We start from the raw sequence: 27,949 nt of genomic DNA on the forward strand, positions 1-27,949 counted from the left end.
TTTCGTCCTTATTTATATCAAGTCAGAATGTTTATATGTGACTCAAGTCTTGGTTTATATGAATAAAGACAACAAATTTAAGGAGGGTTAAAAACAGCCTACTGCTCTGTTCTCAACAGCTGACTGCACAAACCTAACTATGATTCATATTAGTATTAGATAAATTTACTGTAGGAAGTTTTTAGGTCATCGTTGCCTCCCTACACTGCTGTAGAGAAAAACTCCCATTTCCTCTTTTAGGTTTTGTTTTAAACTCTTTCTGAACATGCAGGTTATAACTTTTTTTTTAAAAAATGTAACGTCATGCGGGTCAATGAAAGTTGAAGGTTTGAACAATGTCTATAAAGTCCAGCTTTCACCCCTCTTACATTCTGTCAGAACCAAAAGTTCTTGGCAGGAAAAATTGGCGCACTTTGGATGCTGCTCATGCTTTTTCTGAAGCCGCTTGAGGTACAGACCAAATTTTCTGCCATTGCTTTTGAGTTGCTGTTTTCAAACCGACCTTACATTTTAGCTGTACAAAAATTACATAACCATACTAGTTATCACACACACACACACACACACACACACACACACACACACACACACACACACAAAGCTATGAAATTCATATTCCAAAAGCAAAAAAAACAATCCTTTTTATCACTCAGTGGGTGTGTTAGAAAAACAACCTCAGCAAATCTGCTGATGCAGTGCTGCCCCCTACCTGTCACTCAGAGAAGCAGCTAGTGTTAGTGTTGATTTAGTAAATTCCTTTTATATATATAACATGGATTACATATAAAAGACACATATTTTATTTTATTATTTTTTTTACATTCAAGCACATTAATGAAACATTTGCACTTTTTTTGTGGGTTTAAGTCTGTATTAGATACTGAGATATAGTTTCATTAAGAAAAAGTACTTTCTGTAATTTTCCTTGTCTTTTGAGTGGGGATGTTTTATCTAGTATATATCTTTTAGTATGTAGTTTACCATTAAATCTTTACTTAATCTATTTGTCTACCGGAAATCATTTTAAGGTACACTATATCAATATTTCCAGGTGAAACATACATATTTACGGTAAAGGTACAAAAGATGCACCATTGATCACCCCAGTGTCAAGAAAAGGTACAATTAAGCCAGTGCAGTATTATATATGTATGAGTGTGAGTTTTATGGGTTTGTTACACATACAGTGTTTTAAGATGAGGCACTAATTACCTAGCAACTAAATAAAATGTTTCTAAACATAATGTGTAATAAATGAACCTGGTGAATCAAAACAGTATAAAAATGCATTATGCACATCGTTTATATTTCACTTATTTTATTGTGTTTATTTTATACCAAAATGGTTGGTTTATACAGCTTGAACATGTAAATTTATTATTTAACATATTATTAAAAGAAAAGCAATACTATTTCTGTCACAAGGTGAACTACAGTACATCACCCCTTCACACAATTTGTACCTTTCATACAGTTCCAGGTCATATGTCTTGTGACTGCCGTGCTTGGTATAAATAATGTGATTGTTGCAATAGTTGGCTGTTGGTTTTCATGCATTAATAAGGTAAGAAAAAAATTAACTGTAGATGAAAACCTCTTTTGGATCTGAGTAGAGGAGTCAGAGCAGAATGTTGAACAAATAGAGCCACAATCTGGCAAATCCCATGCAAAATCATCACTGCTGTACAGAATGCCATCCTAGAAGGCATGACGTACTAGACTCTCTGGTCTCAAATGCACTAGAGCAGCCAAAAAACATGGGAGGTGTCAGTGTTGTCAGGGGCAGAACAAGAGTGTACATCTACAATGAGAACAGATGCATCAAATCTGGACTGATAAGGCGTGGGTTGCCTGGTTGGATGAATCCAAGTTTTTTGGATGATGATCACTCCTATTGAATTGTGATATGTCACTGGCATGATGGTGTGTGGGAATGTTTTCCATGTATGTATACATTATATGGGCCCCTGATACGCATTAAACAATTTCTGCAATGCACGGTGGAGCTAAACATCAACGCTGATCCAGTTCATTGAACAATTGGATGGATACTTGCAGAATGATACTAGAACTGAATAGTTCCAGGAAGATGATCATTTGTATTGTGTTAAATGCCTGCAGAGTCGAGAGTCTTTGGGATGAAATGCGAAGCCTGTACAACCGTCTGACTAGACATCCGTCCATTTCACACCGAACGCAATCTTTTACACATGGTATCGATTTCTACACAAAGAATCCAGTATTCAAGTGAATTCATGGGTTCTGTAAAAACCAAAGTTGGCACAACAACTTAGTGTTGAGGATTAGCTAATAAAACCAAATCAAAGTCAGTTAGTTGTAAAAATGGTTCAAACACAAACATTAGTAAAGTGATAATGTGCCATTCGGGAATATTCTACTCTATTCAAGCAATACTGCAACATCATCAAATATCCTGTGTGCTCCACTTAACCTTTCATACCTTTACTTTATACATAGAATCAATAAATACGGTTTGTAGGAACTCAGTAATGGCAGAATGCACAAAGAAAAACATAAACAATATCAAAAAGGTAAAAAAGTTTTCTTCATCGTTCAATCTTTAGACACAGGAGTGTTTCAGCTATGACCAGTTGACAAGTACAATGTCCAGACATTGGTATTGCACCACTTCCTGTACAAATTCCAAGTGTCTCACAATGACCTACAGTGGAGTCCAAAAACTTGAGTCCACTACCAAGTGAAATGTCTTATGCCATTATTTAGTACAGATCATATTATAATAGATTTTTATTTTGTGACTTGTGCAGTATTAAGTCATTTTAGATTTCCTATAATGTGTTCACAGATTTAATTCAATATTACAGAATAAAGGTTTGTATGTCAGTAATGAAAGTAGCAACATGTTATATTACAAAAACATAGTGTTCGTCAATTTTTGTTATATGTAGATCGATTTAATTTCATGCTCAAAGTATGTTTGAATGGCTGGTAATAAACCCAAAGACAAGCTCGGATAGAGAAAACGATAAAGATTTAAATTCTATTAAAGCAAAAATTATTTCATCATGCAACATCATGCTTAGTTGGAATGAAATCCTGCACCTTCATTTAACCTTTGTAGATAATATTGGACAACCCTGATTTGGGGATGCTGGACCTGTGAGGTGGCAACTCTGCCTACTGTATCACCATGTAGAATTATCAGAAGAAAAGAAATGTTTAATGAAATTGTATTTATTTTTCATAACAGTTATTGGTAGTGGACTCAAACATTTGGACCCTGCGTAGTGTCTCCTTAGTATTTAACTTTTGATTTCACTTGACTGTTAGGCAGAGTTTGCACCTTATCAGTACACGAAACCTCAGAGGAGATAAATCTGTGGATACCTTTGTTTGTCAATGATTGTTTCTTAGCTTTCTTAGCTGTAGATTTGTTTATTGCCTCAGTTCATGCTAGACTGAAGCATCTGGTTATTCATCCTCTCCAGGATGCGGTGAATGCTAGCAAAGCTTGGCCGGTCGCTCGGGTGGGTGCTCCAGCACAAACGCATCAGGTTATAGAGCTCCAAAGGACAATGTTCTGGGCATAGCAGCACATGGCCATCCCTGACATAGTATATCACCTCCTCGTGGGCCATTCCATAGTAGGGCTGCATACCATGTGAAAAGATCTCCCAGAGCACCACTCCATAAGCCCAGACATCTGACTCAGTAGTGTAGCGGTTATAGAAGATTGATTCGGGTGGCATCCAGCGGATAGGAATGGCGTCATTCTCACTCGCTTTGTAGTAGTCAGCTGCGTAGATGTTCCGCGACAGGCCAAAGTCTGCAATCTTCACCACTAGGTTCTCACCAACAAGGCAGTTCCTTGTGGCTAAGTCCCGGTGCACAAATTTGCGCTCAGACAGGTACGCCATGCCTGCTGCCACCTGCTTGGATACTGAAAGCTGATCCAGGCAGCTGAGTGGACACGGATCAGGCTCAGAGGACTGGGAACTGGGCCACATCAGACTTCCCTGGCTCAGAGTGCGCTGCTGGACTGGAGAACGTCGCCGCAGGTACTCATTTAGATCTCCATGCGCCATGTACTCAAACATTAGACACATGGGCTTCCCTACAGCACACACACCTAGAGGGAAAAAAATAATTAAATACAGTTCTGAAGTTGAATCCTGTAACAGTATCCTTGTGACTCTCATGCTATTGCTATGATGCATGGAATATAACACATTTGGAAGCCAGCAGGGGTCCAAACTGAACAGCCTGTTTTTCTATTGTCCTTGTCATGAGAAGGACATACTGTAAAACAATACAAGGTCATTTTAACCTCCTACGAACTGGTGTCCACATATGTGGACATCACATTGCATCTAAAATGCAAGCCAACCCAAAGCTCGGGTCTTAGGAGGTTAAACAAATACAGCTTAGGCAACCATCATTTGTGTTTCATAGATAATTACGGAGTTAGCACACATACCCAGTAGCCGGACAATGTTGGGGTGATCAAACTCGGCCATGAGAGCTGCCTCTCTCTGGAAGTCGTTCTGCATGTCAGCTGAGGCCTCCTCCTTTAGCATCTTTACTGCCACCATAGTGAATGCCTCATGTGTTAACAACCCTGGAGCTCTATGGGACAATCACCAAACAAGAACAGGTCAAAAATTTCTTTCATATTTGCACTCATGAATTCTCATGACACCCATCTATAATGTGCCCCATAGTAGACAGTGTTTGCAGATAAGGTTATGTGTTCAAAACCAAGAACGGCCAAACTGCTATCGTTCGGTCTTTAGCCTTTAGATCATCAGCTACATCAGTTTTGAGTTGCATTTTTTAAGCGTCAGCTAAATGACATATTCACATATTTTACTGTGAACATGTTTCCCATTTTTGTTATATACAGTTTTACAGTATTTTACTGGAAATCGTAGTAAATTGTTGTCAAATTTAGAGCTAAATTTGTAAATTTATTGCTGCTTGTCAGATTGTGGGCAGAAGTGACATTAGACAATGGCACTCCAGTACCGTCATCAAAACACCAAATAAAGGAATAATTTTGTTTCGATCCAAATTATGATTTGTTTTCCAAAATATACAATGAAATACAAACAAACAAAAAAACTTTAACTAGGAACTGGTTTGCTCGCTTAAAGGCAGGCGAGAAAAGGAACTTTTTTAGCGTTTTCATTTCATTCAGCATTCATTCATTCATTTTCTACCGCTTATCCAAACTTCTCGGGTCACGGGGAGCCTGTGCCTATCTCAGGCGTCATCGGGCATCGAGGCAGGATACACCCTGGATGGAGTGCCAACCCATCGCAGAGCACACACACACACTCATTCACTCACACACACACTACGGACAATTTTCCAGAGATGCCAGTCAACCTACTATGCATGTCTTTGGACCGGGGGAGAAAACCGGAGTACCCGGAGGAAACCCCCGAGGCACGGGGAGAAAATGCAAACTCCACACACACAAGGCGGAGGCGGGAATCGAACCCCCAACCCTGGAGGTATGAGGCGAACGTGCTACCCACTAAACCACCGTGCCCCCCGCATTGATCATTTGTTAATTAAATATAATAGATAATCCACCCCAGCCACAGAAAATTGTCACTAAATCAACTGTAACATCATCGGCAGGAGAGTAAAGTTAGAGGTTAGTGTATGTGATTATTTATTTGCCTAACAATGAGGCACAGAAATGAGAATTGCTACAAATAGATGTTTGACTCATAAACGTCCTTCTCACAACAAAGCATGAATTACTACTTAGTCCAAAAGCCTGAGCTACAGCATGCTTTCAGTCTGAAAACATTTAGCTTAGACTACACGCAGACCTTCACTGAGGGATAGTATACACACAGTGAACCATAATGTTAAACACAGCTTCAGCGCCATGATAAACAGCAGGCACTTTTTGTCTCATAGTTTGACAGTGTGCTCTACTTAAACCAATTACACATGGCCATGATATAGAAGAACACAAGTAATCAGAGTAAGAGAGAAACACAGAAGCCCTTTTTCTCTGCTGCTGGGTCATAATGGCAGCCATTCAGGCGCGGACTTAGCATACCATTAAAAGTGCACTTCCTGTGCTTCAGTCTCCAGAATGTTCCTGGAGAAGGTAAATACCAGCAGAGCCTCTATAAATAGTGCCCTAAGCAGTGCCTACTGGCACGATAAAGTCTGCAGGGAAGTTTCACATCAGTGCCCATATGATGCCTGATGATAGCCTCATCGCTGTATCTATTTCAGGAGTGAGCTCTATGAGTTTGACACCCCACACTGCTGTTCCCAGGAGTCTACACGAACCCACCGCATGCCTTCCTATTGCAGGCAGATTACATGGCCACAGATTATGCAAACAGCATTTGATGTACTGCGTATGTGTGTATGTGTCATGTCCACACAGGACAACTTTTGACATGAAAGGTTATTTATCATGCTAGATTTGTACGAGACAGAGCTTTGGTAAGAAAATCAATTGGGAATTAAAAGTGAATTATTTAACATTTTTCCTACACAAGGGCTATAATTTTAGCTGTTCAGGAATGTGTAATAAAAATCAATACAGTGAAGAAACTAACACATAATCAAAAAGTTTTTTTTCTTCTTCTATCGATTGTACCATTAGACACAGCTTGGCATAGTTTTCTTTCTCACCTTGCTTGAAACACTCGTCCGAAGGCCCCTTCTCCGATGTCACGCACATATTCAATGTTGTTACGCGGGTACTCAAGCGCCAGAAGTTTGGAATTGAGCAGAAGAGGAAGGCGCTGGTACATGGGGTTCGGGTGCAGTCTGTCTAACAGCAGCTCGGAGGGAAGAGCGGTGAGAGTTGGCGCCTCCATGGCCCTGCTGAGAATGCACGACGGATCACACAATGAGAGGTCAAGAAAAATCCTGAACTCAATTCACATGAGAAGTGGTCCAGTGTTTGTTCAGTGTTTATCAGTATTTAGATATCGTATTTAGATATCATATTTAGGAATCCTCGTATCTCCAAAACCATTATTTTTCAGGAAATAAAAAAAAAAACTTTTTTTAAGTTTTTAAACATTGTATCATTAAAGTTATAATAAAGTTATTATACCTTATATTGTTATCATATTCTGTTGTGTACCAACATTTACACAACATTTTCCCAAAGTCACGTTTTATCAGAGATACTGTACTGACTTTATGACTTGGGAGCAGGGAGATACGAGATTATGCTGTCATTGATAAGAATGGTACGGACACAGATGTCTCTGCTGCCAGCAGTGTTCAATAAAGTCACGTTGAACCTTTTGACAAGAGACAAGGCTTCAATGTAGTTAAGAGATTTGCACTCAAGCTATTTTCAAGACTTTAGATTGGTTAATAACTTGTAAAAAAAAAACATACCTAAGTGGGGACTGACCAATAGCATCGATATGTGAAAAAATATGAAATTGACAAAATTTGGACATAGGAGGTTTCCGCCCGACAGTGACGATATGAGATAAGATATAAGAAAGTCACAAATAAAGAATAAATGCAAATAAATGCAATCCCATCAATGATGATGTCGATGATTGATATTGTTCTTCCTGTTGTTGTTTTTCAAGATCATATTTGAAGTCAATACATGTTTCCCTCCCCTTTGTCTAAAGAAACAAAGAACATCCAGTGCTAAGGGTAGCTCTTAAGATAAAAATCAAGGAGGTTAAATCTATATACAAAAATAGTAAGCATTTCCCTAGAATTTCTGCCATGTTCCAAACACATGTTCCTGTCATGGTCACAGAAGCACTATAACCACATCATGTTTAATGCTATGGGACATCAGCGTAGCTGTACCAAAAAATTTCCATAAAATGTGAAACGTATGCTCACCTTTTTCGACGCTTCCACCTTTTTCTCCTCTTGAGACACATAAGCAGAATGATAGTGAAGAAAGCTACACCTGCAAATCCAGCCATGATGAATATGATAACACTCATGTAGTAGCCAGTAGACACAGTAGCAGGCATGGGGTTTGATGGGCCCATTTTTGGAGCAAGTGGCATTTTCACACTGGTAACTACTGAGAAAAAAAGAGATGATCTTAAAAAATAAATACATAAACAAACAAACAAACAAACAAACAAACAAACAAACAAATAAATAAACAAATAAATAAACAAATAAATATAATTGTGACACATTTTATTCTCCAATAGGACTAAAGAATAAATGAATAGACGTTTTGACCTCTTAACAAATTTGTCATGTCATGTAGCTGGGCCATTATTTTGCATGTTTCTATTTATTTATTTGTTTGTTTATTATTTGTTTGTTTATTATTTGTTTGTTTGTTTGTTTGTTTGTTTAAAGCCTCCATTTTATGATGCCCCAGGTGGTGCATTTTCTCCACAATGACATTTACATTTCGCATATGTAAAACAGTTCAACATATACAGTTAATTTACTTTTTTACTTTTTTTAAGATAAATTTGGGATCTGAGGCCTGAAAGAAGACAGTGGATGTCAGCTTTACTTAATATCTCAGAAAACAGGCTTCTAAAAACATTTTAAGAGTACACAGATGAACCAAATAAAGGAATGAAGATAAATATCTCTATAGTGATAAGTCTTAAGAAGAAAAATACATAACACCATGGTACCTTCTGTACATTTGGGCACAAGGCAGTATTCCCAGCGTATACTGGGGTTGGTGGAGTAGCACCACGGCCGGTCGCTCTCCCCCCCAGGATTGCGGCAGTGGTTCTCAGCATCCTTCAGCTCTGGTATGACGTCCACAGTCAGCCTGTGAGGGTGAGGATCCTAACAGAAAGAGTAAGAATCATGCTTTGGGCATTTAAGTGAAATTATGTTTGTGGTGTTGTTTATAGTCAACGTTCACTTTTGCATATTTATGTTTTGTGGTTTACATTTACAGAATTTGTCAGACACCCTTATATAGAGCTATGTTTAAGGGCCTTGCTCATGGGCCCAGCAGTGGCAGCTTGGTGGACCTGGGATTGAAACTCTCAACCTTCCAATTAGTAGTCCAACATCATAACCACTAGACTACCACATCCCCTCAGACCACATGGTTTAAATTAACTTTAGGTGAAGTGTTTTTCCTAAGGAACTGGACCCTTTTGATAAAATAACCCAAGAATAGTGAGGGGTTAATTAAATGTGGGAAATATCTGCCACTTCCTCAGTTCATCATCCTTTCAGTTTCACTGTGGTTCAGTTCATAGATGTTCTATAGTTAATTTCATGCCCTTTGAATGATTGGAACTGTGGCTCTAACCAGTGTTGTGGAATGATAAATCACTACATGGAAACAATTCACCTCCTGCGCAAAAATATCAAAAGGTCAAGGTGAACATCATGTTAAATAAGTTCTCTAGTACAGTACATATAACGAAACACTATGACTTTTGAGCCATATAGCTCAGGGTAGCTCAGTCTGACAAATGTATTATTGTTTTATTTAGAATTCATTTAACAGAAAACGTCTAATTTCTCATGCGAGGAATATCAAAATCATCCTAGATCTTCCATTTTGAAGCAGCAACATAATATGCTCTCATATGCTCTCATAGCTGCTGCATTTTCCTTCAATCCCTCCACCCTGGTTATGCTATGCTATTAGATATGGTTTGGCTCTACAAGGCAAAGGATGTAATGCAACACTGTGTGTGTGACCCTCAGACTGACACAGCATACAGAAATCTATCTAACAATATCAGAAAATGTTGATATCAGACCAGTAAGTAAAGTTATCATTTGCTGCACTGCGTTTTCCTGTGGATAGCATTAGCCCATATTTAGATAACTAGTAGCTGCTAGTAATCATTGTTATTTACTTCACCTCTCTGTGGTTTTAATGTTAGTGGAGGCTTCGTGCAAAGATAGTAAGACAAGTGGTGTGTGTGTGTGTGTGTGTGTGTGTGTGTGTGTGTGTGTGTGTGTGTGTGTGTGTGTGTGTTTGCATGTGTTTGTTGAACAGCTTTGCTCATACACTGTCCCTAATGACCCTGAATGAGCTCAGACAATTATGATAACGATTATCTTGCGTCCCAGCTCCCAGTAGACTTAATTAAAGTAAAAGCAAATAAATAAATACCTGCTGGTCCCATCGCTGGCAAGGAATACCAGATGCTGTGACATTGTGATTGCCTTGATAAAACCTTCCTCTATCATTGTAGCACGTTGCTGTTTGAGAAAAAGAAAACTAAATCTGTATGTTCATTAAGCTTTAATACTCTAATGAATAATATTAGGCATTTTATTTTTATTCACACAAGTTTGAATCTACTAGGATAGGAAAAGTACATACACTATATGGCCAAAAGTATGTAGAAATCTTACCATCACACTAATATGTGGTTCTTTCCTAAACAAAGCACACAATTGTATAGAATGTCTTTGTATACTGTAGCATTAATTTTTTTTACTAAGAGGCCCAAACCTCACAATAATGGCATGGTTTGCCAAGTTTGGTGTAGAAGAACTCGGGTGTCCTGCGGAAAACCTTGACTTTAACATCACTGAACACTTTTGGGATGAACTGGTACACCGAACTGAACTCCAGACCTGCCAACATCAATGCCTGATCTCACTAATGCTCCTTGTAGCTGAATAATCACAAAGTCCAACAACCATGTTCTAAAATATCTATCTATCTATCTATCTATCTATCTATCTATCTATCTATCTATCTATCTATCTATCTATCTATCTATCTATCTATCTATCTATCTATCTATCTATCTATCTATCTATCCATCCTAATCCTTCCTAGATAACTAGAGGCTATTATAGGAGGACTAAATCAGGATTGGGATGTTCAGAAATGGATGTAAGATTCAGGTGTCCACAAACTTTTGCCCTTATAGTGTATCGAATAGAAATAGCACACATACTTGTGATTTGGTCTTTCTTCATTTCTGTAGGAAAAAAGAAAAACAAATTGTAGATACTCAGCACATACCACAACATGTAATGATGATTGATGATATTTAGGTGTTTGTCAGCAATTATGCTGCGCTGTGATCAATTTTAGAACAGAATTCTGCTGTGTTCAGTCACATTTAGACTTCAAAAAAACGCAAGATAACACATTTAAAAAAAAGTGGTACAGAATAACTGAGCCAGAACTGAGCAATAAAACCATCAACATTAGTCCTTGGCTTTCATCATAATCATAGTGTGTTGCTTCACATGGAGCTAATGCATGTGGGAAGCTATAGTCTGCATTTCTTACTGGGCAACGGTTCGAATTTGTGATTTGTGTAGAGTATAATTCCTCTGATGTCCTAATTTTCAATATTTTTTTTTGCCAAACTTCAACAAAACTTTCAACTTCAAAGTTTCTTACCTACAAACGCTACAGCAGTGCATGATGCTGGAGCTGCATGCTGGCTGGGCAAAGTTTCACAGTCTGGCAAAGTGAGACTCAGGCTTGGAGAAATGATTCCTCTGTGATTCCTCTGCTCCATCGAGTGCCATTCCTTATAACAGTAGAGCTCCTTCACAGCTTGACAGTGCTCCCTATGAGGCAGTTAAAGGATAACATTCATATTTCATAGAAACAATGTAAGAAAATCTTACTTTTCTTGCACTGGTATTGCTTAAATAAGGGTGTCACCTATATAAGATATTCATGACAACTGATATTAAGGAGCTCACACTGATCAATGATAAATATAAGTGTAATTTTAATATTAGAGTCTTGGTGCCTTGGTAAATCCTCACAATTTATAGATTACACTGTTCCTCAACTCACTAGCTTAGCTTAGCTGCTCTATTGCATCCTCTTTACATTGATTTATATCTATTTTATATACTTTATATTTAGTTCTTTTCTAGTCATGGGACACATGTTTAGCTACTAGGAGAAAAAGAAGCCTTTATTTTTTTCACATAAATTACAGCAAAGTGAAATTATTTTCTCACATATCCCAACTTTGGAGGTTGGGGTCAGAGCACACTGTCAGCCATGATACAGCAGCCCTGGAGCACAGAGGGTTAAGGGCCTTTCTCAAGGGCCCAACAGTGGCAGATTGGCAGCACTGGGGCTTAAACCCCAATCCTCTGATCAACAACCCTTAACCACTTGAGCCACCACTGCATTCTACATTGGACCTACTGTTATGTTCAGAATGGTTCTGTACATCTATCATAAAATGACAAATTTATAAGTGCACAGTAAAGCAGGAAGACATCCGGATGTATAACAAGCAACACATGTAACAAGCAAGAAAGTGTAGTTTATTAAGCTTTGATCAATAGGTAAACCAACCTATATTTAAGGTAATGTTTAACACTCCTGAATTGGGAAAGACAGTTGGTTACCAGTATTGGAGGACTGATTTTTACCATTTCAATTGTGCTTGATTATAATATTTTTACTAAAATTACATATAACCTCTATCATATACTATTCATAAACATTGTCTAGTTGTCTCCATTTATTTTTGTTCCAGTCACTGATCCAGGTACAGAATCTTCTACTTCTACTTTCAGCTTTTCCCGTTAGGGGTCGCCACAGTGGATTATCTGTATCCACCTAACTCTATCCTCGGCATCCGGTACTCTCTCACAAATTACCTTCATGTACCCTTTTAACACATCCATATATCTCCTCTTTAGCCTTCCTCTTGACCTCATACCTGGCAGCTCCATCTCCAACATCCTTCTACCAATATAACCACCTTCCTCCTCTGTACATGTCCAAATTATCTGAATCTAGCCTCTCTGACCTTGTCCCCAAAACAACCAACCTGGGCTGTCCCTCTGATGTGCTCCTTCCTAATCCTGTCCATCCTCATCACTCCTAAAGAGAACCTCAACATCCTCATCTCTGCTACCACCATCTCTCAACAGGTTCATATGAAAGACCTATCCATCATTAAGTTGGTGGTTGTTAGCCAGAAGATAAGCTTAAAATTTTCCAAAATGTTTCTAAAAATATACCCAAGGTTAAATATAACTGACAGTGGGCTTAAGTGCGGTGTCTCTGTATAGAGGATTTTAAGCCCAGAATATGGGATAAGGTGGATCATGGGAGTTTCAGCTTTGTAAGAGTTTCATAGTTTTTCCAGATTTGCTGAAAATCTGTGCGATTCAGCTGTGTACCTGCAGACAGGTTTGGGTGTGGGACCAAGTCCTGTTGGGCTGCAGTCCAGGAAAGCAGCATGGCAGAGCAGTGAGCGAGCTGCAGGCTGGCACAGAAGGCTTGTTCCCTCGAGTTCAGCCCAGCCTCCATGAGCCAAGAACTCCTGAGCCTGCTCTGGCTCCGGCAGAGAAGAATTAAAGAAGACAAGTGCTGAGCGTCGCAACAGCCCACGGCACACTTCACCCCGGTACATACTGCAGTAACCAGCACTACCTTTGTACAGCCTGAGGAAAGAGGAGGACATGATGAAGAATCGTATCGTTAGCAATGTAGCAATGTTTAACAAAACAGAACCAAGCACTAGGTTGAGTTGAGTATGTCTTCACAGGAGATTTCCTTTTCCTATAAAACTGCACAAAAGTTTTATTCCCCTCACACCACTTTAACCACTTTAACTCTGACCGTTTGAAAACACTCACCCTGGAGATTTCTTTCAAACATGATAAATAAAGATGGTGAATCTCTTCACCATGCCAAAAATATGATACATTTATTTATTTATTTTTTATTAATCTGGGTAATTCAACATATCTCTAAAGTCATATCCTGTGTAAATTGAAATAGAAACAAGCAATTTTAGAACTAGTTCATTAATATAAACACTGTTGTCACAGATGCTGTAATAGAAAATTGTGCAACAGCTTTTGACCAATCAGATTTAAAAATTGGAAAAGATTCTGCTTAGAATATTTTATTCCTTTTACCATTGTATTCTATATATGAAAAAAACAATATTACCAATATGGAATAGATAGATAGATAGATAGATAGATAGATAGATAGATAGATAGATAGATAGATAGATAGATAGATAGATAGATAGATAGACACCGTCTTAAGTACTGTAACTTAACTTGCATGAGTTTGTAAAAACATAATCTGACATAAACAATGAACAAAGCATGACCATTTTATCCAGCGTTATACTCCGTACATTCAAGTAAAAAGCCCAAGGCACATGACTATTTCACTCAATTTAACATTCCTCTAATCATGCCCAGATGTCAAATATGAGCCATGTAGTGTTAAATCTGACGGAGCATTCACTTTGGTTCACATTTAATTTAGAACATGTGGTACGGGTGGTTTAGCATAATACATTACAGGCTCCTTATGTGTATGCTTATATACATCAACCATTATCCAGCCCATATGCTCCACTTTTTCTGGTAGCAAACCAGCCACTTAAATGAAATACATTATCCAGCTGCCGGGCTTCATGAAGAGGAAACTGAAAGGGTTTTTGTTTTTTCTTCATTCTTTCTACACTAGAAAGAATGTATTGTTTCCTTATCAGGACCATAGATCAAAATAATGGCCAGATCCAACACTAACTCGTGTGGATTATAAGAGGATCCAACAAAAGCTTTAGGTGGAGTAAAGTGAAGTAGTGAGGGCTAATAGATATGCACTCAAATTCTGCAAGGTATATAGAGTTTAAGGCCAATGCCCAATGTTCCAATGCTGAATAAATTAAATGCAAGATTTAATGTTATTATTAGATAACTCAGCTCCAGCGCATAAAACTGTAACTAATGCAACCATTGTGTTTTTAATGTGTAAAGATTCTTACCTCCAATCTATGGGAAAATCGCAGGATCCAGAAACCAGCATCAGGACAAAGCCGAAGAAGAAAAAGAAAGTTAAGCATTTTTTTGGGTATGACAAAGAATAATGCATCCACTCTGTAATGCAGACCATGCTTGTGATGTGCTTGGCCCAGAAAATGAGTGTGAATGTGTGTGTGTGTGGCCTGGAGGAATGAACAGGTGTGAACTGTGATGGGTTAATAGGGGTGCTAAAAGAACATTCTACGTTTTAAGATACTTCAGAAGGACAGCATGGTCAACTCTAAAAAATAGAGAGGACAAAAAAAGGAATATTGATTTTTTTTCTGATAAAACAAAGTAATTCTGTTCAGCTCAGAAACACAACATAATAAATCTCAGTAATCCCTGACAGTTCTACAGATTGCAGTTTTTGTAAAATACTGTGTCTTCACTACATGGCACGTTAGCATCATGAATATATCAGGGGTGAGGGGAAGAACAGCTATGCTAACAAATAAGGCCTGACTGAAATAACACCCCTCAGTAAATAAACACACACACACACACACACACACACACACACACACACACACACACACACACACACACACACACACACACACACACACACACACACACGCGTGCGCACACACACAGCTGATGATCTCAAAAATAAAATACATAAATCAGCAAATTAGTTAAAAAGCCTACAGCAAAATGAGAAACCATCAAAGTGAGAACACAAAGATCAGGATACGTAATGTGTCTGTCCTTCAGTAGTATCTCAGAAAACCCAGACCACATGCCTACTGTATACCTCAAAAAAGTACAAACTGAGACAAAAACAACAAAAAGTCCACAATTATGACTAGATTTGTTAAGAGTGGAATGTGACTGCAAGTCTGTGATGGGTTTTGTGCTGTGTTTGGAATAAGCCCACCTGAGACAGTGATCTTGACAGTAGATTTGACAGTATTAGCTCCTCCGCTGTGTTGATTAGTGGCCTGGCATGTGTAAAGAGCCGGTTTATTTACCACCACACGCATGACGGAGACTATCACCTCCCCAACCAGCGTCTCCTCCACCGATGCCCCTGCAATCTATTGATAGAAAGAAAGAAAGAAAGAAAGAAAGAAAGAAAGAAAGAAAGAAAGAAAGAAAGAAAGAAAGAAAGAAAGAAAGAAAGAATAATGCTTTTTCTATTCACTACCATAATTATATCTGTACTAGTTAGCATAAATTAAATTAACACAAGCTAGTCAGTCAAGTCAAGAGTCAAGGGGATATTCTGTCATTTCCACCATATAGCCCATGCAGTACACAAATGAAATGAAACAACAAACAAGTGAAAATTAACTTATTGACATAATGTGCAAACAGTAGTGCAATACAAATACAGTGCAAGCAAGAGACAGTGAAAACAGACACACAAAAGACATACAAACAGACATACCACATATATGATTGTGGTGACAAGTGGTCAAGTGTCCACAAACATTTGGGCATATAATATAAAGTATTCTATACAAGTAGTCTATAGTGTGGTAAAATCAGACTATGGTGGAAACCAAGATCATGGAGATTACCTACTGTATAATATCACACATTGTTGGGTAAACATCAGCTCATACTGTATCACCTTCAATGAATTCACAAAACAAATGGAATTTTTCCCTAGTTCCTACCAAATAACTGGAGGTCATGTATTAAATATGACTTTCCATAACATGTTCCACAGTTCATGGCCGTGACTATCATATCTCCTGGTCACAAAATAACAAGACAAACAAAATAAAACACAAAATAAAACAAGACATTTTTGGCCATACCTTATTATGTCATCTCAGAGTCTCTGTCCCCTACATAAATGACTTCATCAACTCCACCTTCTACTATTACTAATAACAATGATAATATTACAGTCACCTTCTCTGGACAAAGTGCAATAAATACTTGCATTATCACACCTTAAATCGATTACAACACAGCCACAGTCATTTGGCCAAATAAATCTGCTGACCTTATGAGAACATTGTTAGCTGGTGTGACAGTTTTGAGGTTTACTCATTGTTTTATATTTGAAACTTGCTCGTCACAGAGCTGCTTTTAGAAGCACTTTATCCGGCTATGAGAATTAATGATTTACCATGTGTACATGGGGTAATTTTAAACATTCATGCTATAATACCACATGCATTCTATTGACACTTCGAAGGGCAAAACACCAAACAGTGACTTCTCTTACTATGTGCTATAAGCTACAGAGTAATTCTAAAATGATTGTAGTATTTTCAACATTTCTAAGTTTTATTATTTATTTGCAGAATAAGGATAAATCTGTTCTGCATCCTTTGTCAATTCGAATTGAACAAGTAAATTTCAATTAGTATCAAAATAGGCATAATGTATATAACCGGGAAAATAAGATATACTTATTTATTCATTTTTTTAAAGTACAAAGATACAACATATACTACAAAATAATTGCAGCTCTAAATTCATAATCAAGAAAGGCTGAAAAACAAGCACTGTGTCCGTCGAGGGCCAGCTGAAATAGCAAACCCAAGCTAAAGCATTTATTGCTGTAGTCCTAAAATCTGGCTGATAACAAGCCTTTAATAATACACAAAACAAGGCCCAGATTATACGCTTCACTTTGATGAATGTATTCGTCAGTGGATTCAAAAATTGCTGTTCTATTTTACTGTGGGAAAGGAAGGCAGATAAAAATGATGAGCACTCCAGTCGTAAATAAAGGAAGGACGAGGTCATGTTTGGTAACATAAGACTGCGGCGGACAGCGGTGCCAAGAGAGCACACTGACATTAAACCTCTGACTATACCCCCATCTTTAAACAACCTGTCTGCACAGCTCCTTATCAAGAGCGAAAAAGTCATTTACAGCATAACGGCCTGATAGGAGAACTGTAACAAATGTCATCGTATTCTCAATCAACTTAATCTACAAGTAGCACTTGATACAAGAAAAAATACAAACTACTTCAACAGCAGTCCTCACAAGTCCTCTCCAACACCAAGGCACTCTTAATCTTAATGCCCCAGAGAATATCCTGCAGAACGTGAAATATAAATAGACTAGGACTGAATTAGGAATCCAGGGTACCAAAGGGAATGTCAGAGGTGTTAGCTCATATCCTGTGAACACTAGTGTGAACCATTTTATTTATTTTTTTAACAGTCCAGGATTGCAAAAAAAGTTTTTTTTTAGATTTTTTCTTAGGTTTTTAGGCTGCTTCGTTAGAGCAGGTAATTAATTCAGTTAAACAAAACCAAAGGGCAAATAAATTCCTCACAAAAGCCATACACAGGCTCCAAATTACATTTACAGCTCTAGCTTTGTTGCTAAAAACTATAATACAGAAATATATATCAATCGGCACAACAAATATTATGTGCTTTTAATACAAATTAATAAATCCAGGTATCATATTGTTGCATCGCTGTGCTTTCGTGATGTGGATGCTTATTTCCACATATAGGAGCCCCAGCAGCTGTCTGTTATTTCCGTTTGTAGGGTGTTTAAGTGTTAGATGAAGTGTTTACTGTGATATCTGCTTGTCTCTGCCGGGAGGTTTTAGATCGACATTTTGTTTCATGTTTGTTTATATTTACTGTCCAGGAAAACCTTGGTGGGTTTTGTTCCTCTTTACTGGCTTTCTTCTTTCTCACAAACACTATGATATTACACTATGTTAATACCCTTAAACCTAAGCATAGCACACTGGAGTAAAGGTGTGCATAAAGGATCATGCAAAAGCCAGCAAAATATAGTTTTTAGCACAAATCTCTGCTTAACTATAAAAGCGATACAAAAGTGCTAGCTTGACGCTACAACAGGCTTCATCCAAGTACACTTAGCCTGTTTTCTTTTGTCATATACTCACATATTTCACTTGTTTTTCCACCACTCCTTCTAGTCAATGATTATGTTGACTATGGCTATGTAAACCTGACATATTTGGAGATTAAGTCCAAATTACACCCCACTATCTTACACATTTTTTCCTCTTCTGAGCTACTGTGCTTTGCTTCATCTTGTGCAATAGTTGAGTTGATCTTAATACACCAAACACAAATTTCCCAAAAGCATCGTCCGGTTCAAATCCAATTACGTTCCAGAAAGTGTCTTTCTTCCGAAAGTGTTACCGGCTCTACCATCATTTGGCACTAATGAGAAATCACAAATGCGATCATGTTCTGATCTAATATACTTTATTCCCAAAGGTCTCTCTGATGATCTTTGTTTTTATTGTATTGTTTTTTATCAGCCGTTCTGTTTTCATCGGTGATCCCACAATAGTGTCTTTAAGTCATAAATATAACTGGAATGGTGCTAATGCTCATATTGTCTCGGGAATGCGAGACCCACAAGGCCTCCTGTTGGCCTGAATGTGGACATTACAGTTGGGAAATAAAAGTCAGGCAGTCTGCTGGAGCTTGCTGTACTTTGTTCAAAACCCTGGTTAAATGACTGCAATTAAATTGCAATTAGTTTGTTCTCCAGAGCTTGAACAAAGATGATGAAGCCAAGCGGGCTCAGAAGGAAAAAAATAATTAAATGGTGAGAGAGGACAGAGAAAGCTATGGAAAAATGAGTCTAGAAAAATAAGATACTGAGTGATATAATGGAAAGCGAGCTTACTGTATTTCCATTTTCCAGCCAAGTGATAGAAGGAACAGGATTTCCAGTGGCATTGCACTCCAAGGCCACTTTAGTTCCAAGCTGCACTTTCTGCTCTTTGGGAACTTTAAGTATTTTAGCAGGAGCTGACAAAATACACACATGTCATTAAAAAGTACAGTGGGAGAGAGGTAAAATATTTATATATGCTTCACAAATAAGCATGATGTATATTAATGCATAATAATAATAATGGATGCATTAATCCTTAACAAATAGTTCATAATACATTAACATAGATCACCAAGCTCTGAGTGGTATATGAATAGCCATTAATAATGATAATATTTAACATTTAGCTCTTCTCAAAGGACAAAAAAACTCCACTCTGAATGACTTGCATGATAATATTTAGAAATAATCTATGATCCAGGATTTCATTTTAATAATTAAACATTTCTACATTCTAACCTATAATTTGGGTTAAATGACATTGTTTCCGAACTCATCATAACTTATACTTATACTAAGACGCCTGCGTAATATCAATTAACGGAAAGTTTTAACAATTAATTATCATTATTCTTAGTAATAGCTTTTCTAATAATACGCTTCAATAAAATGTATTGTTTCCTAAATTTCTAAGGATTAGTGCATGTATTAATTCATTATTAAGACAGAATTTGATGTTTAATAATAAGTGCTTATTTGTAGAATTTATAGTACAGTATTACTGAACTGGTGTCTATACAGAGATATAATAGAAATATAATATATTTTAGTAATTTTATACATCATTTTACCTTGTACTTCAATGGTGACCGGTTTTGAATAAGCAATCCCAAAACTGTTCCTAGCCACACATCGGTACTGTCCGGCATCCTCTTTCCTGATGTTGTGAATTTTTAAGGACCCAATGTCCAAAATCGATATTCGGCTATCAATCTGAAAGTCAGACCAAAGATGATACGCCAACAGGTAAGAAACAAGTCATTTAACTTCATTCATTTGTATGTGTATGGACACACTCACAAACACGTACCTTTATTAAATCATCACCTTTAAGCCAGGACACTTCTGGTTTGGGATATCCTAATGTTACACATGGCAATACTGCCTTGGACTCTAATAGTAATGTCACGTTTGTTGGATGTCTCTTAATCTGTGGCTCTGAAAAATAACAGTTTGTCATTACTTTTTTTTGTATATGCAATTCATTTTTATTGGGCAATAATTTTTCCAGAAAAAAATAAATTCATGCTAGGAGCAGACAGGAAGGGCCCGAGCTGAGCTCCGTACTAGGACATACAGTAATCGTATCTCACCTGTAAGTGACAAGAAAATTAATAAATGTAATGTTTAAAATGTTTAATGATTGCAAGGTTTATAGATTGGCGCTGGCTAGTCTATTCGTGTTAAATTAAGTTCACCAGAAAATAGGTGTCATTTAGCCTTTATAACTTTATTTTTTTGAAATAAATTCTAAAGCATCTAATCAATCTAATTAAACATGCATTTAACTATTCAAGAGGTTCCCTCTCCCTCTCAGGAAACAAGCTAATATTTTACAAGGTTTCATTAGCATAGAATTAACAAATGCACAAAATGTGGTTAATTATCATCAGTGCTAAAGACATGAAGACAGGATCTAAAAAGTCTACACACCCCTGTTAAAATGGAAGGTTTTTGTTTGTGTAGAATAAATGAAACCAAGATAAATCACACCAGAGCCACTTTCACCTTTATTGTGAAATTGCTACTTGTATATTAAAGTGAAAAAAAAGGGAACAAAATGAATAACTGCAAAAGTTATGACCTCGAATGATTTAGCTGAGGTTGAGGAAATTCCAGAGCTAGAATTCACACACATTCACACACATTGCTGACAGTGTTGGTCACGTCTAAAGAATCCTCATTTTTATTTATTTGCTAAGTGCACACTAAAATTATAAATTAGCCAAACAGCGGGAGTTGAGACATGACATAAACACCAGCACTCTATGCACTCTATGACTTTTTTCTGGGGTCATATAGCAGGATAGTTTTGCTTTTCTGGTTATGCAAGACACTGTAGCTCACGTTTGGAGTTAAGAGACAACCTACTCATCTTTAGCTGCAAAGCCCCACAGCTTTTGGCTGGTTCTCCAATCCCGTTATCGGCAGTGCAACAGTATTCTCCACTGTCTGTATCCCTCACATTGGGAATGATCAACATCTGGCCATTTTCTCTAATAATGTATCGGGAGTCATAGTGCCTGCGATAAACAGAAGATTTTACATGGTGACATGATGAAAAAGAGGTGTTAACTGAGATCAAATTATAGCATGCTTACTAACCGTATAGGATAATTATTTCGCATCCACGTTATATCTGCTAGAGGATGTGAATCCACCTCACATATAAAAGTAGCGTTATGATCCAGTAAGGCATCAACTGTCTCAAGTAAGGTGGTGATTTTAGGAGCTGAGTGAGAGAGAGAGAGAGAGAGAGAGAGAGAGAGAGAGAGAGAGAGAGAGAGAGAGAGAGAGAGAGAGAGAGAGAGAGAGAGAGAGATTAATTAGCATCATAAACTGCAGAAATAGCATTCTCAATCTATTTAGCCTTACTAAACCTGGGCCATGAAAAGCAACAGATCTCAAATGAGTCACTCACAGTGGCGAAACCTAAGCAGTCAGTGAAGAAGCCCAAGCTCAGTTCTTTGTCAATCAAGCTATGAAGGGAGGACACATTTACAAGGGATATGACCTTAAATAGCAACAACACGTATGGTGGCTGTTGTGAAATGAAACTTTCAAAACAGCATAGTTTACATTCTGACTGCTGATCTTTGCAACACTGAAGACTAATAACCTCAAATAGGGGGTGTCAAGTGGAAAGAAAAGACATGTTGATAATTCCAGTGACAAGGTGGATAAAATACTGTTAGCATCACTGTGGCTTCTGTAAGCCAGAATAAATAAAGTTAAATGGGAACCGCATTGTTTTTAGGAACAGGGAGTTTACTAATGGTCATGATTTATGTGTTGCATCCTACGCGCTTAGAATGTGATTTTTGTTTTTTTTTATGGCTTCTAGCTTCTTAAAATATTAGGCAAGTTTTCTGATTTACTAATCGCAGTCCATTGGAGCAAACGCCAACATGGGTCAATGCGGCTCTATCAGAAAACAGGAAATAAATCAGGAAAAGTTCTCTTAGAAGAACAACCAAACAGTACAACGGTGTGCCACATGGTACCTTCTTTTGTGTGTGTATGATTTTAAAAACTCTTTTAGCAGTTAGCCTATATACTATCTAAGCAGTAAGAAAGTATGAAGGTACATCATATGTTGCAAAGATACTGTACTAATAGCTGAAAGCGATGTTCATTAATCTGTGTGGCTCCTGCACCATTAAGCATGCTGACACATAGTTTCCTGATGCATTCTCTAATCTCGGGCTGGCGACTGTTCTATACATTCTTTCTTGCAGCTTTTCCCAAACTTGTTTGGTGCTCAGACTTAAGACCAGTCTTACTGTAAGTCCACAAATCAGAGGTCTTGGTCTTTGTCCTAAATTCGGGTGAAAGTCTTTACTTTTTTGGTCTCGTCCTATAAAAACTAATTTTTGACACCAGCTGAGACAAGTGACTATGTTTCAAAATACTTATGTTCAAAACAATATAGCACACGTAATATTTAGCATAGCTGTTTTTGGTTCTATGGGCCAACATCATTTACCTCATGCATGCTTCCTAACTAAACACAACCCACCTCCCAACAATTTTACAAATCATTGCTATAAAATAATATTGCAATGCATTATATCCAACATATCTTAGATATTGTAGATGCCACAACAAACAAATTAAAACACCTGAACAGTTAAGACTTGACATGGACTCGGCCATGTGTAGTGTTTTTCATCTCGTCTAGGTCTCGCCCCTACTGTATGGTATCGTTTCGGTCTAGACTCAGGCAGCATCGGCTACAGTCTTTGTCTTAACTGTCTCACCTAAGATGGTGTTGAACCCAACACTACTATATAAGTATGACCAAAAGTGTGTGGACACGTGACATCATACTTTCATGTGCTTGCTGAACATCTGATTCCAAAGTTGGTTGCCCTTCATGCTGCTGTAACAGCCTCTACTTTTCTGGGAAGGCTTTCCAGTAACAAATAGGGATTAGGAATAAGCTAATTGAGTATTCTATAATGAAATGAATGTATCACACCAAGCATGTGATGTCCAAGCTATTTCCAGAGTCAGCCTATGTTTTTCTAGATTGAGAATAGAGACAATGGGAGGAGACTCATTAAGTAAGACAATGGAACAGGCCAGTTGTTTCCTGGTACAACCTGTCATGTCATATCGGTGTCTGTTTTAGAGAAATACATTTTCTCAATGTACAGTATATTGAAACAAGAGTTTTGCTCTTTGCACATACTGTCCAACATTTCAGTCGTTTTGCACATACTGTACTGTCCAACATTTCAGTTGTTTTGCACATACTGTCCAACATTTCAGTCGTTTTGCACATACTGTCCAACATTTCAGTCGTTTTGCACATACAGTACTGTCCAACATCTCAGTCGTTTTGCACATACTGTCCAACATTTCAGTCGTTTTGCACATACTGTCCAACATTTCAGTCGTTTTGCACATACTGTCCAACATTTCAGTTGTTTTGCACATACTGTCCAACATTTCAGTTGTTTTGCACATACTGTCCAACATTTCATTTGTTTTGAACATACTGTCCAACATTTCAGTTGTTTTGCACATACTGTCCAACATTTCAGTCGTTTTGCACATACAGTACTGTCCAACATCTCAGTCGTTTTGCACATACTGTCCAACATCTCAGTCGTTTTGCACATACTGTCCAACATTTCAGTCGTTTTGCACATACTGTCCAACATCTCAGTCGTTTTGCACATAATGTACTGTCCAACATCTCAGTCGTTTTGCACATACTGTCCAACATTTTAGTCGTTTTGCACATACTGTCCAACATCTCAGTCGTTTGCAGTTTTGCACAACCCTATACATTATCTCAGGGACCTGCTGCTATGAAACTGTGTTCATTATAGTATTGCTGCACAAAATATTGTTGAACATGCAGTGTTTCTGTTTATTGTCTTTTGTGTATTGTCTTTTATTGTATTGTCTTGTAACTTTTTGTCTGCACTGTTTTTTATCCTGCAATGTCTTTTGTTCTGCACTGTCTTGTCTGTCTTGTTTGTCTTGTCCTGCACTGTTTGCACCAGGATGCACAGTTGCACTTTATGTGGCTAGGATTAACTGGTTCTTAGCTCTGTCTTTGTTTTATGTAGAACCACAATCCTGGAGAAATGTTGTCTCATTTCACTACTGCAACAGCTATATATGGTTGAAATGACAATAAAAGCTTCTTGATTTGAGTAAACTTAAACAGGAATGAATTTCACCCAGTCAGGTATCAACTTGAACAAAGATGACTCCGTCAGGAATCAATTAAAATCAATATGATTTGACAAGGAATAAATACAAAACAACAGGAGTCCATCAGAAATGGAAATATATGATTAAAACAATATGAAATTAATCAAGGAATCAAGTTTTGAGCCCAGATCAAATGTAAAATCATTATGATGTCAGGAGGAATCAAAATGACTCCATGAAGTATAAATATGACTCCTTCAAGAATAAGTTGGAATCAACAAAACTCCATGCATAATCAACATGAGTCAATAATGAATTAACAAGAATCAAATGCAGCTTCATCATGAATCATCTTGTACTAGTATGACTCTAAAAGAAAACTTTTTTTCATGAAGCATAAGTGACCCACGCATAGGTAGCCCTACAGAATTCAGACGTAGCTAACACCACCTACCTGCCACAGTTGATTTGTTAGCCAATCTAAATTACTTTCCTTATGGTCAATTTATTTAATCTACTTCTAGTCCCTGCACTGCATGTAAGTCAATCCTTCAAAAAGTTCAGCCAGCGACTCAGTAATTTACACCATGACACTGCAAACCTTGCTCGTTCTACACTCAGTTTTCTCACGTGGAAATATTAGCACTGGCTGACGGCTCCGACTCGGCCCTGGATCTGGAACACAACCTGGCAGTTCCTGATGGGAGAATAAGCGGATATGTCACCTCTTCCTCACACTGTTCCTGAACTTTAGAAGAAAAGTCTCAGCCAAATACTTACTTCACACACTCCGGCACTTCCTACAGTATGCACCAGACTTAAACGACTCTTGCAATTTTTAGGCATCTGCAATTTGTTTTGTATGAAATTTAACTGGACTAAAAACCAAAGTACACCCCAGAAACCAACACTGATCTTAGAGAATGCTCTCTCCAACATTCACATCAGCACATCATTTACTGTGGCCAGGATAGATGTCCTTGGCTGAAAAGGTGATGAGAGATCATTCATTGATTTATTTTCCATTGATGTGACTGTTTTAATGGAGGCACATCAGCTGTAATATATCAGTGTCCATTTTATGGCTTGTCGGTCTATTTACTTTTCAAAGCACTTTGTAAAAAACGTTTAGTCAGTATTCATAAGATTATCTGTCATACATTTTGAAAACAATTTTCCAATGTTGATATGTAATGCTTAATCATTTTGAACTTATCAGATGGTCTTTAACAGCCTACTGAGTACACAGTAATCAAAAAGTCAAGTAAGGGCTCTCAAAAGGGACACTTTTAACTGTACAAAATAAATTTCACAGAAAAATCAAAGGCTTAAAGTTTCTAAACATCCTTATTCATTATATAATCCTTTATTTTGTGGGGACTCTTTAAAAACTCTCCAAAAATGTTCAAATAAGTCTTCAACAAATACCATAGACATACAAGCATGAATTCATAGTGTTCCATCACTAACCCAAGACATATGACATATTTCTGAAAAACAGAAATAAATGGATTAAAATCCTGTCATTACTTTGAGATTCGCATCTATATCATTTAGCATGGTGATAAATATGTGAGTTATGTAAATACATTTCAGTAAAGGGATTAAATATAAGCTCACTAATATTATAATTGCCTGTTGCTATTATGTTCCACTAGATGTTATTCACAGTCATGAAATTATTATATCCACAGTAGCAGATTTATATTAAGGTGCAAATGCCAGGCAGGGTCATAACTTCAACACCCTGTGCTGGCTCCTTCTCATACTGATCATGAGATAATCACAGAACATATATTTAATAGCGTAAATTAAAATAATTTTAGTAATACGCATTTTGCTATACAGAACAAAATTGTGAAATGAATACATTATCAAGATATAAGATATAAGATAAGGTATAAGTTCTTTTAAGATCTAAGGAATTCAGCTTTAACACAAAGCACACCACCTCACCTCTCTGTACGCCGTTGATCAGGCTGAGATGCAGCAGCAGCAGGAAAATCTGCAGCACTGGAATGTTTTCAAGAAGCTTCATAGTTAAAGAAAGCTGCATTTCAAACCGGGTTCGAAATCTCATCCGTCACCTTTATGTTAAAATCCCTGCAGTTTGTCTTTCACAGGACAGATTTCCACAGCGTGTGTGTACGAGGCCTGACCACCACACTGTCTGTCAGTACTGTGCATGTATGGTTTACCGAAGCAGACGGACAGCAGCAGCTGCTTGATATCCGTGCAGAGATATGAGCAGCTCAGAGCTCAGAGGAACCTGGTGGATACACAGAAATGTGCCTCAGGAAAGGCCAGAAAACTATGCTCAGTTACCTAACACTGTTACTGAACACCTTACATACATATAGTGTGTCTATGAGTTGTATGGTGCCCTTTTGTGATGTTTTAAAAGTACAAAATAGATAATGTTACATAGGAAGCCTGCAGGATGTAAGCCTAAGTCTTGTGCAAGAAGCAAAACACAGAATTGGGAGTGTGTTGTTTTGGGAAAATAATCCGTTACAGGATGGAGTGATGTGGTGTAACGGAACTCAGAGTGACTCTAACCGCCCCAAACTCCAATAAAAGCACATCAAAAACAGTATTTTATCTACCCATGTCCGTCTTTTCCCAGGATTCCAATCACTTATTAATTTCTTAACAAATAATCATGCTTTTCATTTATAGTTACTTTAATGTTGAGGATTGTCCAGCAAATAACGTCACTGTTAACACTTACATCGAGTCTCTTGTTATTCTCTCTTAAAGGTAATAAGACATGTATCTTAGAAATGTATCTTATCATGTTAGAAACTTGCTCAGAAGACATTCCTATATCTGATCAAAACATAACAATACTGTTTTACACATGGCTAAAGACTTCTTTCAAAATGCTAGATAAAACTCTTGCAATAGAAATGATTTATAATAATCCATTGAAAAGAAAACCTTTAGGTTTGACAACAAACTGTTGTCAGAGCTGCTGTTATAGAAAACTAATCACTCTATACTAATGACAAATCAGAATCACCGTGATGGTGAACGTACTATTATTTTATAATCCATAAGTAGAAAGGGCACGGTGGCTTAGCGGATGGCATGTTCGCCTTAGACCTCCAGTTGATTCCTGTGTCTGCTGTGTGTGGTCATTCCATGTTCTCCCTGTGCCTTGTAGGCTGAAAGGAATTTCTAAATTGTCCTTAGTGTGTGTGAGTCTCCTGGGAAAGGCTCCAGGTT

At 37.6% G+C, this 27,949-nt stretch overlaps 1 protein-coding gene across 3 annotated transcripts; it reads right to left on the reverse strand.

Annotated features, from left to right (window-relative positions):
* Positions 1–1,294: 1,294 nt before the first annotated feature.
* On the reverse strand, positions 1,295–27,227 carry musk (muscle, skeletal, receptor tyrosine kinase). Of its 3 annotated transcripts, none has more exons than XM_047805244.1 (17): positions 26,678–27,227; positions 21,656–21,782; positions 21,422–21,573; positions 20,361–20,488; positions 20,122–20,263; positions 19,340–19,464; positions 15,617–15,776; positions 14,700–14,706; positions 13,087–13,350; positions 11,327–11,499; positions 10,872–10,895; positions 10,073–10,161; positions 8,616–8,775; positions 7,846–8,032; positions 6,652–6,846; positions 4,460–4,608; positions 1,295–4,111 (listed from the first exon to the last, which is right to left on the reverse strand). In XM_047805244.1, exons 1-17 carry the CDS (start codon positions 26,799–26,801, stop codon positions 3,426–3,428), a joined length of 2,892 nt encoding a protein of 963 aa, XP_047661200.1. In that variant the 5' UTR covers positions 26,802–27,227; the 3' UTR covers positions 1,295–3,425. The 3 variants fall into 3 exon arrangements, with proteins under 3 accessions (XP_047661200.1, XP_047661199.1, XP_026996801.2); XM_047805243.1 differs by having other exon boundaries at positions 6,652–6,843; positions 7,846–8,035; XM_027141000.2 differs by having other exon boundaries at positions 1,298–4,111; positions 7,846–8,035; positions 26,678–27,226.
* Between the last annotated feature and the right edge of the window lie 722 nt (positions 27,228–27,949).

This window comes from Tachysurus fulvidraco, chromosome 20 (genome assembly GCF_022655615.1).
Source record: "Tachysurus fulvidraco isolate hzauxx_2018 chromosome 20, HZAU_PFXX_2.0, whole genome shotgun sequence".
Lineage (NCBI taxonomy): Eukaryota > Metazoa > Chordata > Actinopteri > Siluriformes > Bagridae > Tachysurus > Tachysurus fulvidraco.